At 45.6% G+C, this 16,613-nt stretch overlaps 1 protein-coding gene across 1 annotated transcript in view; it reads right to left on the bottom strand.

Moving 5' to 3' along the window:
* MYMK (myomaker, myoblast fusion factor) overlaps window positions 1-16,613 on the bottom strand; it is a 153,582-nt gene that overhangs the window by 74,730 nt on the left and 62,239 nt on the right. Inside the window, exon 3 of the mRNA XM_086919990.1 lies at window positions 13,951-14,099. Within this exon, the coding sequence (XP_086776116.1) occupies window positions 13,951-14,099 (149 nt within the window). The remainder of the gene's footprint in view (window positions 1-13,950; window positions 14,100-16,613) is intronic.

Below are 16,613 nucleotides of genomic sequence, written 5' to 3'. Positions count from 1 at the left end.
CCCCAAATCACGTACTGGGGAAAACACAAAATAAAACTTAAGGGTTAAGAACATAGAATTGGGTAGAAAGAATGGGTATACTATCCGTTGGGTGAGTAGGGACACCGCAGAGTTAAGTAAAGCAATAGTTTCCAAAGCACTAGACCCAATCCAAATATGCTTAAGTGATTCCCAAACCCATAAAGCTATTCAAATTTAAAGAACACCCTACACAGAGTGGTGAGAGACAACTGTGAGATTAGGGCTTGTAGGAAGTTGTATAAAGCAGCTAGAAAAAATAGGATGAAAGAGCTGAATGCCAAGGCTTGGAAGAATCTTAGTGAAGCCGCCGAGCGCAAAGACAGACGGAATTTTTGGACGGCAGTAAAAGCACCATTCCTCAATAATAATATAGATGCACCATCAATTGAGGTGGCCATTGAAGAAAGAATGTGGATAGACTTTTTTACTAACGTCTATTCGAAACAGAGAACCAGCGAAGAAGGAACGCAGAGCCATGACATCGGAAGGGCAGACCAGCATTTTACGCCTATTAATTTTCACATCTCACTTCAAGATGTTAATGCTGCAGTCAAGAGAAGCAAGAGCGGAAAGGCTGCCGGCCCGATGGAATACCAATTGACCTCTATAAGTCAAATCTGGATGTATGGGGCCCAATTTTAACCAGGGTTTTTCAAGCGTGTTGTGAAAAAGGTTTTATAAGTACATGTTCCGAATCAAATATAGTCCCCATTTTTAAAAAGGGTGACCAGGAAAATCCTGCTTGCTACCGACCAATATCTTTGTTGGATTCCCTGATGAAGGTAGCAGGCAGGAATGTTTTAGATTATTTACAGGCATGGACTGAAGAAGAGGGTATTTTAAGTGATGTCCAGTATGGATTTAGAGCTGGGTCAGGTACCAACGAGCAGATTTTGAACCTTAATATTTTAATTAGTAAATACACAGAGGCTAAAACAGGGAAACTCTACCTGGCCTTCGTAGACCTCACAGCTGCTTTCGATTGTGTCATCCATGACAAGCTGTGGGGTGTTCTTAATGATTTAAAGGTTGATCCTGCTTTAATTCAGTTTTTAAAGCAGTTATACTCTGGAGCTACAGCAAAAGTCTGTTACGGTGTAGAGGGTGAGTGCACCGCTCCATTTAAAGTAGAACGGAGAGTGAGGCAGGGGTGTGTCTTGGCACCACTCCTGTTCTTTTTATACACGAATGCCTTGGAACAGGAGTTGGTGTCACACACTAGGGATCCCCCAACGGTAAATACCCGCCCAATAGCCTCCCTTCTCTACGCCGACGATGCAGTATTAATGGCCCGCACCCAGATTGGTCTACAGAAGGCACTTACTTTTTATTCTAGTTTTATGGATAGGCTGGGTTTAAAATTGAACGCCAAGAAAAGCTTTGTTATGTCATGCGGGAGAGGGAAGAATAAGAATATAACTTATCAGGAGGGGGGAATATGGTGGAATCAATAAATTTGTTTAGTTAGCTGGGCGTCCTTTTCGATAGATCAGGTTCTTGGGCTCCAGCCGTAAAGGCCAGAAGCTTACTATTTATGAAGTCTATTGCGGCCTTAGTAAACTTCTCAAAAAACATTGGGGAAAAGGCCGCCTGAAATTCTAGTAAAAATCTATCAAGCAAAATGCGTGAGCATAGCAGCGTATGGGGCTGGCATATGGGGTTTTCCAGATAGCATATTAATCCAACGTATTGAAAATGCTTTTCCAAGGTTTATTCTAACAGGCCCAACTAGCATCCCAGTTTTTAATTATCATTTGGAGCTAGGGCTGGTATACATCTCCGACTTAATTAAGGTCCAACCTCTATTGCTGTGGCACAGAATTTGGTCTTCCGAGAGTAAGGGCCTTATTAGAGAAATAATAAGGGATTCGCTGAGCTTAGACAATGCTCACAAAATGTTATGGCTAAAATATATCAAAAACATTATGCAGGATATTGGTCACCCTGAATACTTAACCTCGCCTGACAACATGAGCTTGATTAATTGGAAGGAGTTCAATAAAGTTTGCATGACCCACCTGGAAGGAACCAGGTTAACCCTCGAGATTAACAAATCGATAGTAGCCAAACACCAAATAATTACCATCACGTGTGATATCCAGCCATACCTGCTGCATCTCATGGATGGATACGATAGATTCCTACTGACCAGATTTAGATTTGGGACCTTCCGTTACTTGATTTCCCACCCTGTTATTAACGATTGGTCAAGGGAACTTTGCCGTTGCCCCTGTGACAATATTTCTCTACAGAGTACTATACACACAATTTTATTCTGTAAGTTCTACAGTAGCGAAAGGCGTAGATGGATAATACCCCTATTAAAAGAGGGAGGATGGACGCAATGTCGTCCAGCCTTTATGCACTTACAGATGTTGGGAAACTTTTACTGTATTGGCTCAGTGGTGGGTTTTTTTAAGAGCGTGCTAAGGGCCAGGAAATCTCTAAATAATTGAATCACAAGATATCTAATGAGAGGGATCTTTTAAATATCAAATGAATAGTTTTAGGGCTGTCATGGGTAATTAGAAGATGCTGACATGTACACTATGAATTCTTAGATGCTTACCTGTGATAACTGCGCTAATGAACGAATTTTAACTATGTTGATGTATTTATTTTTTATATGTGTGCTTTTATGATTTAGGGGCCAGATGTAGGTAGGCATTTACCGGTCGGTAACGGCCGAATTCGGCCGTTACCGACCGGTAAATGCAATTTGAGATGTAGGGCCCTGTATTTTACAGAATCGGAAAATTTACCGATCGGTAAATTTACCGATTCTGTAAAATACCGAATCGATATTTTTTCTGATTCGGTAAAATTGATATGTAGGTGGGACTCTTCTGAGTCCCACAAGCATTACAGAATCGGTATTTTACCATCAAATACTATTTGATGGTAAAATACCGATTCTGGTGTGCATGCACATGTGTGCATGCACACCTGTGCCATATGACAGGCAGACCTGCCCCTAGGGCTTGTATGCCTGCCACATGGCACCCAATCCTGTTTAGGGGGTGCCAGGGGGTGTCAAAGTGACACCCCCTGCACCCTTGTGAAATTCGGTATTTACCGATTCGGTAAACACCGAATCGGTAAAGCCTATTGATTTCTATGGGCTTTGAAGCCCATAGGAATCAATAGGCTTTACCGATTCGGTATTTACCGAATCGGTAAATACCGAATTTTACCGATTCGGTAAAAGGGAACATCTGGATTCCCTACATACCAACCCCTCACATTTACCGAATCTTAATTACCGAATCGGTAAAATTCGGTAATTTTCGGTAATTAAGATTTGGTAAATGTTACTTACCTACATCTGGCCCTTAATGTTTAAAATCGAATAAAGCTCGTTTCTGATTCTGATTCTGACTTCTGAAAAAGGAGGCCTTCAAGCATCTGATGCGTTTATGGTAGATGCTTCTGATGGATCTCAGATGGTAGAGATGTTCAAGGGAAGTATAGGATCGCCACAGGCTTTCTGCAAGTCTTAAATTTCTTCTTTCGGTATTAAGACTATCATTAAAACAGGGTTTGGAGAGTTTAGAGGACATTCTTTCAAGCTGTAGTGGCGCAACCAAGTCTAGTACATTAAGCATTGAGCAGCTATAGTGGGCTGTAAGGTCTTGGACATCCGACATAGTCAAGGGAAGGGGAAAGATGTTATCACAGAGAGCAGTCAGATCTTGTGAGTTGATGATCCTTAGACATCTTTCAACTGTGTTGGGTTCTTAGGCTGAGCTCCACTATCTCTTACCGATTCCAGGATGAGGAAGGTGATGCAATCAATCAATCAATTATTTGTAAAGCGCACTACATACCCACGAGGGTCTCAAGGCACTGGGGGCCGCTACTGATCGAACAGCCAAGTCTTGAGTAGCCTCCTGAAGGTCAGCAGGTCTTGGGTCTGTCTTACGCTCAGTGGGAGGGTGTTTCATGTCTTGGCGGCAAGGTGGGAGAAGGATCTCCCACCGGTTGTTGTTCTTCTGATGCGCGGAACGGTGGCGAGTGGGAGGTCGGCGGAGCGTAGCTGGTTGGGGATGTAGAAGAAGAGCCGTCTGTTCAGGTAGGCTGGGCCGATCTTGTGGAGTGCCTTGTGTGTGTGGGTGACGAGCTTGAAGGATATCCTCTTGTTGACGGGGAGCCAGTGCAGGTTTCTCAGGTGAGGGTGATGTGGCTGTGGCATGGTACGTGGAGGATCAGTCGTGCCAAGGCGTTTTAGATGCGTTGTAGTCGTTTGATGAGATTGGTCGGGGGTTCCCGCGTAGAGGGCATTTCCGTAGTCGAGTCTGCTGCTGATGAGGGCCTGGGAGACTGTCTTTCTTGTATCTGTCGGGATCCATATTTAGATCTTGCAGAGCATGCGGAGGGTATTGCAGCAGGAGGAGGAGAGGGCGTTGACTTGCTTGGTCATTGAGAGCATTGAGTCAAGGATGATTCCCAGGTTGCGTGCGTGGTCGGTGGGTGTTGGGGCTGCCCCCAGTGCCGTCAGCCACCAGGAGTCGTCCCAGGCTGAAGGGGTGGAGCCGAGGATGAGGACCTCCGTCTTGTCCGAGTTCAACTTCTGACGGTTGCTCTTCATCCATAGGCGACTGCGTCATTCCTTCGTGGAGGTTGGCTTTGGCGGTGGTGGGGTCCTTGGTGAGGGAGAGGATCAGCAGAGTGTTGTCGGCATAGGAGATTATGTTGAGGTTGTGCTGTCGGGCTACGTGTGCGAGTGGGGCCAGGTCAATATTGAACAGCGTTGGGCTGAGGGAGGATCCCAGGGGTACGCTGCAGATGATCTCAGAGGCTATGGAATGGAATGGGGGGAGGTGAATGCTCTGGGTTCTGCCGGAGAGGAAGGAGGTGGTCCAATCCAGAGCCTTATCTCGGATCCCTGCGTCGTGGAGGCGTGCGCGTAGTGTGTGGTGGCAGATGGTGTCGAAGGCGGCATAGAGGTCTAGGAGGATGAGTGCTGCGGTCTCTCCGTTGTCCAGCAGGGTCCTGATGTCGTCGGTGGCAGCAATAAGGGCAGTCTCAATGCTGTGGTTGCTGCGGAACCCTGACTGGGAAGGGTCCAGGATTCTGGTTTCTTCGAGGTATTGGGTTAGCTGTCTGTTGACGGTTTTCTCAATGATCTTGGCCGGGAAGGGGAGCAGAGAGATGGGCCAGAAGTTCTTGAGGTCTCTTGGATCTGCCTTAGGTTTTTTGAGTAGGGCGTTAATCTCGGCGTGTTTCCAGATCTCTGGGAAGGTCGTGGTCTTGAGGGAGAGATTAATGACGTTGCGCAGGTGGGATGCGATGGAGCGGCTTGCTCTGTTGAAGACGTGGTGCGGGAATGGGTCTGACGGAGTTCTGGAGTGGATTGTGCGTAAGGTCTTGATGGTGTCATCGATGCTCATGCTGGCCCAGGCTAGCAGGGGGTCGTGGTTGATGGTGTGCGAAGGGTCTGTTGTGTTGCTGTCTGTTGGGGGTGTCTGGGTGTTGAAGCTGTCATGGATGTCTACTATCTTGCGGTGGAAGAAGGTGGCGAAGAAGTCGCACAGGGCTTGAGACGGTGGGATATCGTTGGTGTTGGAGCTGGGGTTAGAGAGTTCCCTCACGATGTTGAAGACCTCCTTGCTATAGTGTGCATTGTTGTCAAGGCGGTCTTTGAAGGTGGTCCACTTGGCCGCCCTGATGAGGTGGTGGAGGTTGCGGATGGCGTCCTTGTATGCTGCGTGGCTGTCCGGAGTTTGTTCACTGTGCCATTTCTTCTCTAGTTTCCGGCAGGCTTGCTTGGAGGCTAGGAGTTCTGGGGTGAACCAGCTGGACTTCTTGCTAGTGTCTCTTTGGGGCGGGTTCTTCAGCGGGGCGAGGGTGTTGGCGCAGTCCTCGATCCATCGTCTGAGGCTGTGGGCAGCTTCGTCGGTGTTGGAGGGTTCGGTGGGTGGGCTGAGAGCGAGGTTTGCGTGTAGTTGGTCTTCGGTGATTTTGCTCCAGCAGCTGCGGGGGATCTGTTGGGTGCGGTGGTGTGTGGTGGGTTTCTGGAAGGCAAAGTGGATCCAGAGGAGTTCGGTGGTGTGGCTGACGGAGACGTGCAGGCTTGAGGAGAAGACTGGGTCGAGCGTGTGGCTGACGGAGAGGGTGGGCATTGTGAAGAGTTGCTTCAGTCCGAGGTTGGCGAGGTTATCGATCAGGGTTGTGGAGTTGTTGTCATTGTTGTTCTCAAGGTGAACGTTCAGGTCTCCGAGGAGGATGTAGTCGGTGGAGGTCAGGGCGTGCGTGCTGATCAAGTCGTTGATGGAGTCGCTGAACTGGGGCAGGATCCGGAGGGTCGGTAGACGAGGGTGCTTCTGAGGGTGGAGTTAGGGTCTGTGTGGATCTGGAAATGCATGTGTTCGGCGGTGCTGAACGCGTCATTGGTGTTAGTCGAGGCCCTGTTGCTGTTCTTGTGGATGATGGTGATTCCTCCTCTAACTCCGTTGGTGCGGTCTCTGCGGGTGATCTTGTAGCCGTCTGGGATGGCTATGGCAATGTCGGGTGCGGAGGAGTCGTTAAACCAGGTCTCTGTCAGGATGGCGATGTCCGGAGATGTTGTGTTGAGCAGGTCCCAGAGCTCAACGGCATGCTTGCATGTGGAGCGAGTGTTCAGTAATATGCATCGGAGGTGGTTTAGGTCTTTCTTGGCGGGCGGCTCATCGGCTCTGAGGCTGGTGTAGCTGCAGTTCTGGCAGGTGAAGGGGGCGTGTGTGCGTTTCAGGGCGGCCTTGAAGCAGGCGAGGCTCCGTCCAGAGTTGAGAGCGTGCAGAGTGCTGGCATCGTAGTGGCGGCGATCGTCGTGGCGGGTGTGGGGGCCAGGGGTTCTGGCGCTGGGCGCAGTCCAGGCGCAGACAGGCGAGGACGGGCTTGCCTTCGGCGCGCCAGCAGCACGGGCGCGCAGCGGGCGGCATATATGGGGAGGTGGGAGGGAGGAGCAGGTTGGAGGCGGGGCAGCGAATGGGCAGTGGGCAGTCAGGGGGCGGGGCTGCAGAGGACACAGCGGCGAGGGCGGTGAGGGACAACGAAGGTAACAGAAGGAAAAAGGGGCACAGAGGGCAGAAGGGCACAAAAAAATGAGTGGAACAGAGGGCAGGAGGGCACAAAAAACGAGTGGAACAGAAGAAAGAAGGGCACGAAAAATGAGGGAAAAACAAGTGGCACAGAGGGCAGAAGGGCACAAAAAACTAGTGGAACAGAGGGCAGAAGGGCACAAAAAATGAGTGGAACAGAAGGCAGAAGGGCACAAAAAACGAGGGAAGAACGAGTGGCACAGAGGGCACAATAAAACAAGTGGAACAGAGGGCAGAAGGGCACAAAAATGAGTGGAACAGAAGGCAAAAGGGGCACAAAAACAAGGGGAAAACGAGTGGCACAGAGGGCAGAAGGGCACAGAAAAACGAGTGGAACAGAGGGCAGAAGGGCACAAACAACGAGTGGAACAGAAGGCAGAAGGGCACAAAAAACAAGGGGAAAACTAGTGGCACAGAGGGCAGACGGGCACAAAAAATGAGTGGAACAGAAGGCAAAAGGTGGACAAAAACGAGGGAAAAACAAGTGGCACAGAAGGCAAAAAGGGCACAGAAACACCGGAAAAACGAGTGGCACAGAGGCAAAATACAGAATCCAGAAATACAGGGGCACCTTAGAACAGAAGGCAGAATGGGCAGAGAGGCTCAAGGCAGCGAGGGGAACAGAAGGGAAAACTGGGCAGGGACACAGGGGCAGCAAGAGATACAGAAGGAAAGACCTGGCAGAGAGAGCACGGGGTCAGTGAGGGGAACAGAGGGAAGGAAAAGGGGCACGGACCACGTACAGGCAGCGGGGAAAGACAGACGACAGCAGTCACAGACACAACAATGAAAATAGAGGCAAAACAATAAAAGCAATAAAGAGGAGGATAAATAAACCTACCTACGGCCTACCACTGGCCACCAGGGATGAGGCGCAGGTGATAGCCTGCGGGTCGTGGAGGGCCTCGAACGTCCTCAGCAGCAGTAGCCACAGCTGGGGTAAGGAGACACAGGTGGTGCTGTGCGGAGGGAGAGCGACCTACCTGGTGGTCTGTCCAATCACACGGGAGGATCAAATCCAGTAGGATGGAGTTCGGCTTACCAATGACAAGATCTAAGGTAGCTCCTTTGATATGAGGAGGGCTGTCGCAGATTTGGATTAGGTTGAGGTCTAGTTGGAAGGATTTAAAGCTATTGACCACCACATCATTCATATCGCTCCAATGAAGGTTGAAATCTCCCAAGAAGATCTGAGTACCATGGAAATCTGCATTGGCCGATATAATGTCCATCGTCTGTTCTGAGAAGGGAAGGTTGTCGCGAGGGGGCTGGTAAAACGTGTGCAGTTTTCATGAATGATTGTTGCTACCAGTCACTTCAATGCATAGGTATTCATAAGACGACAGGAGGTCAGATTGTAGTATTTACACTGTTAGATTGCTACGATGTAAACAGGCGATGCCTTCACCCTGTCCATTTGCTCGGTCCAACCTAATGATATAGTAATTGGGAGGCACTAACATATCTAGGATGGGGGCAGCTGAGTCATTTAGCCAGGTTTCAGTCAGCATTACAAGGTCAAAGTCCTGAGAAAGGATGAGGTCGGCAATGTACGCAGCATGTTTAATTGCCGAACTGCAGTTTAGGAGCACAGGTTTGAGTCTTATATTGGTGTCAGTTGGTGCAGGTAGTGCGGTGGTGACTCTCATGAGGTTGTTCTTGTTTAATGTTCTGGTATTTAGCCTAGGTTCCCTGAAGGGATCCGTGGGGATGGATTCAATTTGTTGCAAGTTTGTAATGGTGGAGGGTTGTGCCAGATCATATGAAAGTAGGAGAGAATGAATATCCCTATTCGACAAGGAGGCTCTACATCTGTAGGGGCGAGAAGGGTCGTTAGTGTGAGGAGCGGAGGCCAACTATGGGGGTGTGGGTGATGTGGGATGGTGAACGCTGAATAGAGGGGGGGAATTGAGCCCTGTACACCCGTTAGCTGGGAGCGAGCGGAGATGGTGTTTGTTCATAGTGGAGCAGCTTGGTCTAGAGTTAGCTGACAGTTCCTCAGTGATATGTAGTAGGCTACGAACCTCTGCCTTAAGCTGTTGGAGGCAGAGTACTATCTCGTTAAGTCGGCCTTCCAATGAAGTGTGGGATTGGGATTGGGAGGCTTGGTTCAGGGGACCCTGCAGAGGTAGAGAGCTAGTGGAAACGGGGGGTAGTTGGGCAGGTGATGAATGGATGTGCCGAGAGTGAATGGATTCTAGGAAATGGTGCTGAGTACTCCGAGGGATGGGTGAGATAGGGGAAGAGGGGTCAGATGGAAGGAGTACCCTAGAAGCCTGTGGGAGCAGGTCAGGATTGCGGGTTGGGCAGCGGGAAGGGATCATGGGGAGAGTCGGGCAGTGCTGTGGACAGTGGAGCAAGGGGAGTTAGAGCTAGCTAACAGTGAGGGGGAGAGCAAGTAGACTAGAATGATGACTGTGCTGTCGCGGCTCGTTCACATTGGGGATTGAGGAGGATTTGTTAATATGAGTTAAGGTAGCTAGAAGGGGACTAGATAGACTTTGCGGAGACAGGGCGACAACTGGAGGCTGGCCCCTCCAGAGGGGTCGTGTTTGATGTTAACCACTGTATTCATGATGGTGGGGAAAGAATTGAAGCTTGTATAAGGTTGGTTCCGTTTTTCTAAACGGAGATCTTGACTTCAGCTCTGTAAGTCGAGGAGCGCGTAACCATCAATCTAAGACCATGTGGAGTCTTCAGGGAAGTGGAGCTCCTGAGCAGAGAGTATATGGCCTTCCGCCATTGAGCATGACGTTTAGTGTAGAAGATGAGGTCATTTATGGTAGCATCTTTTCTGATGGAGAAGAAGGGGTCTGTTGATACTATATAATGAAACATGTGGTGGTTCAAGGAGACACTGTAGTCCCTGCTAATTCTCTTCAACATCCTGGCAGTATCAATCTTTCTGTGTTTCTTCTTTATTTGGAGGGTGGCAGCTCAGAGGGAAAATAGAAGTTCTACCGGGGGAAGTTTCAGATGGAAAAGCGAAGTAGCTTTGAGGGAAGATGCCCCTGAGAGAGAATTTATCACAGAAGCGCCAAAGATAGAAATGTAGGCGAGAGGAATGGTGGATCACACCCAAAACCTAACTTCCAGGCTCAGACTAGGGCAGATACAGAGTCTGAGCCTTTTAGATCTCAAACCGCAAACATGTTTGAGGGCTTCTTTCACCCTGAATCACATTCATATTCAAGAAGTAAACCAAATATTGGGGGTCATTATGATTGCGGATTTTCTTCATCCTCGGGGCCGGCGGAAGCCACCGCCGGCCCCGAGGATGCGGAAAATCCGCAGCGGACTGACCAAAGACCCACCGCCAGATTAGGATGGCTGGTGGGTCCTGGTTTCCGTCCGCAGCTTTTCCGCCGCGGTCGGATTACAACCGCAGCGGAAAAGCTCTAATATGGTGACGGTGGGGCCGATTCACAGAACTAACTTAAGACAAAATCCTAAACTTACTCCTTTCGGTATTCACAGAAGTTAGGATTTTGTCTTAAGTTTGTCTTAAGACAAACTTAAGACAGACTTAAGACATACTTAAGACAAAATCCTAACTTAAGTCTGTCTTAAGTCTGTCTTAAGACAAAATCCTAACTTCTGTGAATACCAAAAGGAGTAAGTTTAGGATTTTGTCTTAAGTAAGTTCTGTGAATCGGGCCCAGGGTCTTCCAGACACCGTCCACCATATTAGGATGGCCAGTAAAGTATGCTTTTCCGCGGCGGGTTTTCCTCCGCGGAAAAGCATACGGAACTTCACTGCGGGGGCCCGTTGCGGGCCCCCTAGGTGAAGGGGGGGTGGGGGGTGCACATGGGGGGTACCTATGGTACCCCCCTGCATTTGCATGCAGAAAGCGGCAGGCACCGCGCGGTGCCTGCCTCTTTCTGCATGCAAATGCAATGCGTGCATTTTTAACATTGCCGCGGGTGCAGCTTCAAGCTGCACCCGCGGCAATGTTAAAAATAGAGGATGTGACCACCAGGTTGACGGTCACATCCTAATTGCACAGGAGGGAACTCCGCATGCCATGCGGAGGTTCCCTCCTGCTCTGGGGTCGTGGACGGACGTAAGTCCGTCCGCGATCCTAATCGACCCCATTGTGTGTAAGAAATTGGGTTAGTGGCTGAGGTGGATGAAACCATACTCAAGGAGTAACCACAATCCTTCTCCAGGTGAAACACAAGCAAACCTCAAAATAACCTGTGCTTATCCCTCTGGAAGCTTGGCATAAAAGCAGTCAGGCTTAACTTAGACGCAATGTGTAGCGTATTTATGGAGCACTTCAAACAGTAATGAAGTTAAAACAACACAGCAGAAGAAAAATCCCACACCAATTCACAAAAATTAATCATTTGAGACTAAAACTACAAAAATACAATTAGTAGAACTGGAGATATGCAACTATAAGGATTTAGGTAAAAATACAGCTTAAAAACACAATGCGCCAACTGTGGTTTTCTGGTAAGGCTGGAGTGGGGCAAAGTCAAAAGTTCAGGCCGACCGTGATGGAGTGAAAGTCAGATAGAAGGAGCAGATTTGTCCGGCAGGAAAAGTTGTCATTCAAAGTCTAGCTCAAAGATCAAAGAGTTCTGTTTACGGTGTAGGTGACCACGGGAAGCAAGCAGAGCACCTCTGAGGGTCGTCACTCTATCAAAGTGCTGATCTCAGTTAGCTGGTCCTGGCTAATGGTCGCTTTAGTGCAAAGCATCAGGTTCACCAGAGCTTCGCATTGCCAGCCAGCGTGGGCAGTGAGATCTTGGCATGAATGGGTCAGTTTGTAGTCATCAAGATACCAAATTCCTTTACTTTTCTTAATGGAGGAGCTCAACTGATGCCAAACTAGGGGTTCAGGACCTGTGCGGTACCTCTTGAATATTAGAAACTCACTCTAGCAGAGAGCAGCAGGGCTCAGGCAGGTCCAGTTGCAGGTCCAGACAGGTCCAGTTGCAGCAGTTTACCTGGGCAGTTACAGGGACACCTCTGGAACTGTTATGTCCCTGTAGCTCAGAGCAGGAGGCCATCTAGCAAGCACTTGTAATCACTTAGGTAGCCTTGGGTGAAGGACCAGGTCCTGTCTTCCTTCTGAGACAGTAGGGCAAGTTTTAGGCAGCAGGGCAGTCCTCTGACAGCAGTGCAGTCCTTCTGTAGTCTTTTGCACATCTAGGAGTGAACTAAAGAGTGGGTCTGAGGGTCCCATTTCTATACCTAATGCCAGTGGAAGAAGATTCTGGAGTCTTTCCCCCATAGAAGTGTCTCCAATTTCCTGCCTCCCTGACCTGGTCCCAGTTTGTCTGCAGTCACAATAGGGAAATGTGAAGTTCTTTGTGTATGAGCTGAGGCAGTGTCTTTGAAGAGCAAGAGTAACAGCTGACAGTCAGGACCGCACATCCTGCCAACGCCCAGACCCTGTATTTTGAGGCTGTCTGGGAGAAATACACAAAGACCAACTGTCAAATACATCTGGTCATGTGACCCAGGAACAGACTGCAGGCACCAAATGGTTAGAACAAAAAATGGCAACTGTTGTATTTTTGGAATCGTGACTTCAAATCTGATTTTTTTTTTATTTATTTTTTTACAGTTTTACATAGTGCGAACTAGACCTGAGACATCGGGTATCAGAGCGATTTACATGAGTGCCAGTTTTGTTACATGAGGACACATTCATTTTTGTTAGGCACAGGGAGATTGAGTGATTTGACCAGAATCACAGGATGTTTTTTTCTTTTGCAGAGATTAGAGCGCGAACTTGACCGGAATTGGGTATCAGAGCGCTTTACATAGCACCAGTTACATTACATGAGGACACATATTCATTTTTGTTAGGCACGGTGAGATTAAGTGATTTGCCCAGAATCACAGGATGTTCAGCGTCATTGCCAAGACTCAAACCCGGTTCCTCAGCTTTGAGGTCGACAGCTCTAGTCGTAAGGCTACATCCTCTCCCCTCACAGTTAAAGAGGGGTTTCAATTACCATTGCTCATATACTAAACGTGATATTTTTACCTTCTCCAAAACAAAGGTTGTAATAAGGTAACACAATGTTATCCTATGGGAGAGGTTGGCAACCAAGTAATGAACAATGAATTTAAGAGTGTTTCACTCCTAGGACATGTAATAGTTAGATGCTTATGTCTGTCTTTTTGAGCACACTGCACCCATCCTGTCGGGTGTTTAGGGTCTACCCTAAGGGTGACTTATATGTATTAAAATGGAAGGGTTAGGCATGGGAAAAGGTTTTTTTTGCCAGGTAGAAATGCCAGTTCAAACTGTACATAAAGGCTGCTATGGGAGGTCTAGGACATGGTTAAAAATCTACTTAAGTGGGTGGCTCAATGAGTGCTGCAGGCCCAATAGTAGCATTTAATTAACAGACCCTGGGTACCTGTACAAAACTTTAATAGGAACATATAAGTAAAATAAATGTGCCAATTGGGGGGTGTAAGCCAACTTTTATCATGTTTAAAGGAGAGTGTACATGCACTTTAGCACTGGTTAGCAGTGGTAAAGTGTGCAGAGTCCTAAAAGGCAACAAAAAAGTTTCAGAAAACAGGAAAGTGAAGGCAAAAATGTTGAATATGTGCCTGCAGAAAGGGCTAAGTCAAACACAGTTGAACCAGTCGTAAATATAAATAATGCTAATCACTTTAAACAAAACAGCTAATACGGTGTGAATATCCTGTATCATGACTATTAAAATACTTTTGCATTTTCTTAGTGTGAAAATATTTTGAAAATAGGGAATGATGCTCAATATATATGGATCTGGTTTATACTATAAGAAATGAAAACTAGAAAATATACACCATGGTGAAGACTTCAACCAGTAATTGAAATTGATGAACGCTCACCCATTTCACTGAGATCATAAGAACAGCTGTTCCAATTGGTCCAGAATACACTCCGTAGCCCCAACGATCTTGATAGATCCTCACTGCGATGGTCAGTACGCCAAACATTACTAGGGTTGATCTCTTCGGCTCATCAAAGTCTGCCAGAGCTATGTGGTTTAGGGTGAACAAAGCAATGATGATTACCACTGAGAAAACGATGGGCATTTTTTACTGATTTTGTCATTAATGATGTTAATTAAGATGTCATCAGTGATGTCATGAGTGATGGCATTTGAGATGTCATGTGAGGTAATATGCAGTGCATGATGTTATGGATGCTTTAACTAACCATAAGCAGTGAATTCTAGGGGGGGATCAGCTTTATTTTGTAGTCATAATTTCAATTTTAATATGCTTTCCTCAGTGAATTTCTGTATATATATATATATATATATATATATATATATATATATATATATATATATATATATATATATATATATATATATACATACATACATACATACATACATATATATATATATATATATAAATATATATACATACATACATACATACATATATATATATATACATATATATATATATATATATATATATATATATATATATATATATATATATATATATATATATATATATATATATATATATATATATATATATATATATATATATATATAATAGCTCCCAGACACCAACCAATTGCACGCCTCGGCTCTCTGCACAACTTGACGAAGCCCCAAGGCGAAACGCGTCGTTGCTGTTGGTTTCTTCATTAAAACATCTGTGGAAACCTCCCCTGCGTGTGCTACTTTCCTTCGGAGTCATTTTCCTGGGAGTTTGGAAGCGCTAATATATATATATATATATATATATATATATATATACCTGCATTTAGGATCAGACAATATGCCCATAAGACCTGTCCGGATAATGTCAAAAACTGTCCTGGTTTTAATTAACTTCTCTTTTTATTGGATAATATTAAGAAATGTGGTGACTCTTTTTGGATATATTCTGTAACTTTTTAATCCTATTATAAAATATTAGGAATCATGTTGTTTTTTACATTCTTATTGCACTTTATAATAATATTTTGCACAATCACTATTTTGCACTTTATATGCTTTAGCAGGCACTTTCTTGTGGCAGGCCCACTTGGGCTCTATTCTTATTTTGTATTATTCAAATCAGATCACATGAGTTATACAATACTTGATTTGATTACCAGTTTATAAAAACTAACGCTGTTTTCCTCTGTCTATTATCATGCAAACTGTTTGTGTATAAAAGGGATACATTCAACATCAATTTACCCTGACATGTATTACAGATGATACTATTATATGGTCTATCGATTTCCTTACATAGACAAATTCGTCGTCATGTTTATTTAGGAATGTCAAAACATTTTTTTGAATGTAAATAATAGATGTATCCTTTGTATATAGTTTTAAAAATGACTTCATAATTTTAAAACTATTTATATTAACAGACAGTTTTTAATTCAATTTTTAGCATTGTCTAAAGTTATTGGGATCATGGCGTTTTTTGCACAGTATTTTTACCATGTTTATTGTAAACCATGTTGCACTGTCACTTTAAATTGTCTGCGTTATGGCGAGTAGTTTGTCATGTGATCAAGCCTCCTTAGAGGCGAAACGCGTCATGGCAGCAGCGCTGGCATCTATTGAATAAACCACGCTTTGCACCAGCAATATTTGGGTCCACTCTTCGTCGTTTGTGCAATCTGATAGTGTGATTCTGCGACGTGTGGCGAGTTTCCTGAATATATACATATATATATATATATATATATATATATATATATATATATATATATATTCGAACACTTTCACTCCAATAAGGCTGAAATTAGGCCAGCACACAGGTCTCCGATTTTGTAGATTTTATTGTAACCCCGTCACCCTTAACAGACGCGTTTCGCTTACAAAAGCTTTGTCAGTGTCAATTTGCGTGTTAAAACTCGCACCATTTTAAAGACATTATCATTCATTGACATAGTAGATGGTAGCATACATTTCACAAACATTGTGGTGGCCATCTTGTAATATGTTCATTTGCATGTATTTACTTGTGTCTTTTTTGTTTATGGCGTTTCTTAGATAAAGTGCTCAAGTGCTTTCCCTCTTTAAAAACATATGACAGCAAACTGATAGCATTTCATAATTATTATCAGCTTTGAACAATAATAAAGTGCATATACATTTATTACATTTGCTTATTTTAACCCTGAATGGGTAAAGGCACTTTTCTCTGTTTGTTTTGTAGCCCTGAATGGGCATAGATCTTTTTAGATCTTACGGTTAAAGGAATGTCTTTTGCATTGTGGAGTCTCCTATTTCTTCATGATTTTATTTTGTACATGTATATCTGGTCTCAAGGGGCACTACAAGTGGACCCACATCTCCTCATCGTTGTTGAGTCCCCAAGGTGCCGTGGTCTTGAGATCAATTATGTACTTTGACTCTAGAGTGCGCACAGCCTTCGTTCTGTCCCCTCCTCTTTCTGAGCGTTCGACCTGGTCTATGCAATAAAATTTCAACAGGTCCCTGTTGCTTTCATGTAGTTCAGCAAAGTGGCGTGCCACTGGGTACGCCCTGTCATTTTTAGTTATTGCACGCATGTGCTCTAAA

This window comes from Lissotriton vulgaris, chromosome 5 (genome assembly GCF_964263255.1).
Source record: "Lissotriton vulgaris chromosome 5, aLisVul1.2, whole genome shotgun sequence".
NCBI lineage: Eukaryota > Metazoa > Chordata > Amphibia > Caudata > Salamandridae > Lissotriton > Lissotriton vulgaris.
This window is presented reverse-complemented; position numbering and strand designations above follow the sequence as displayed.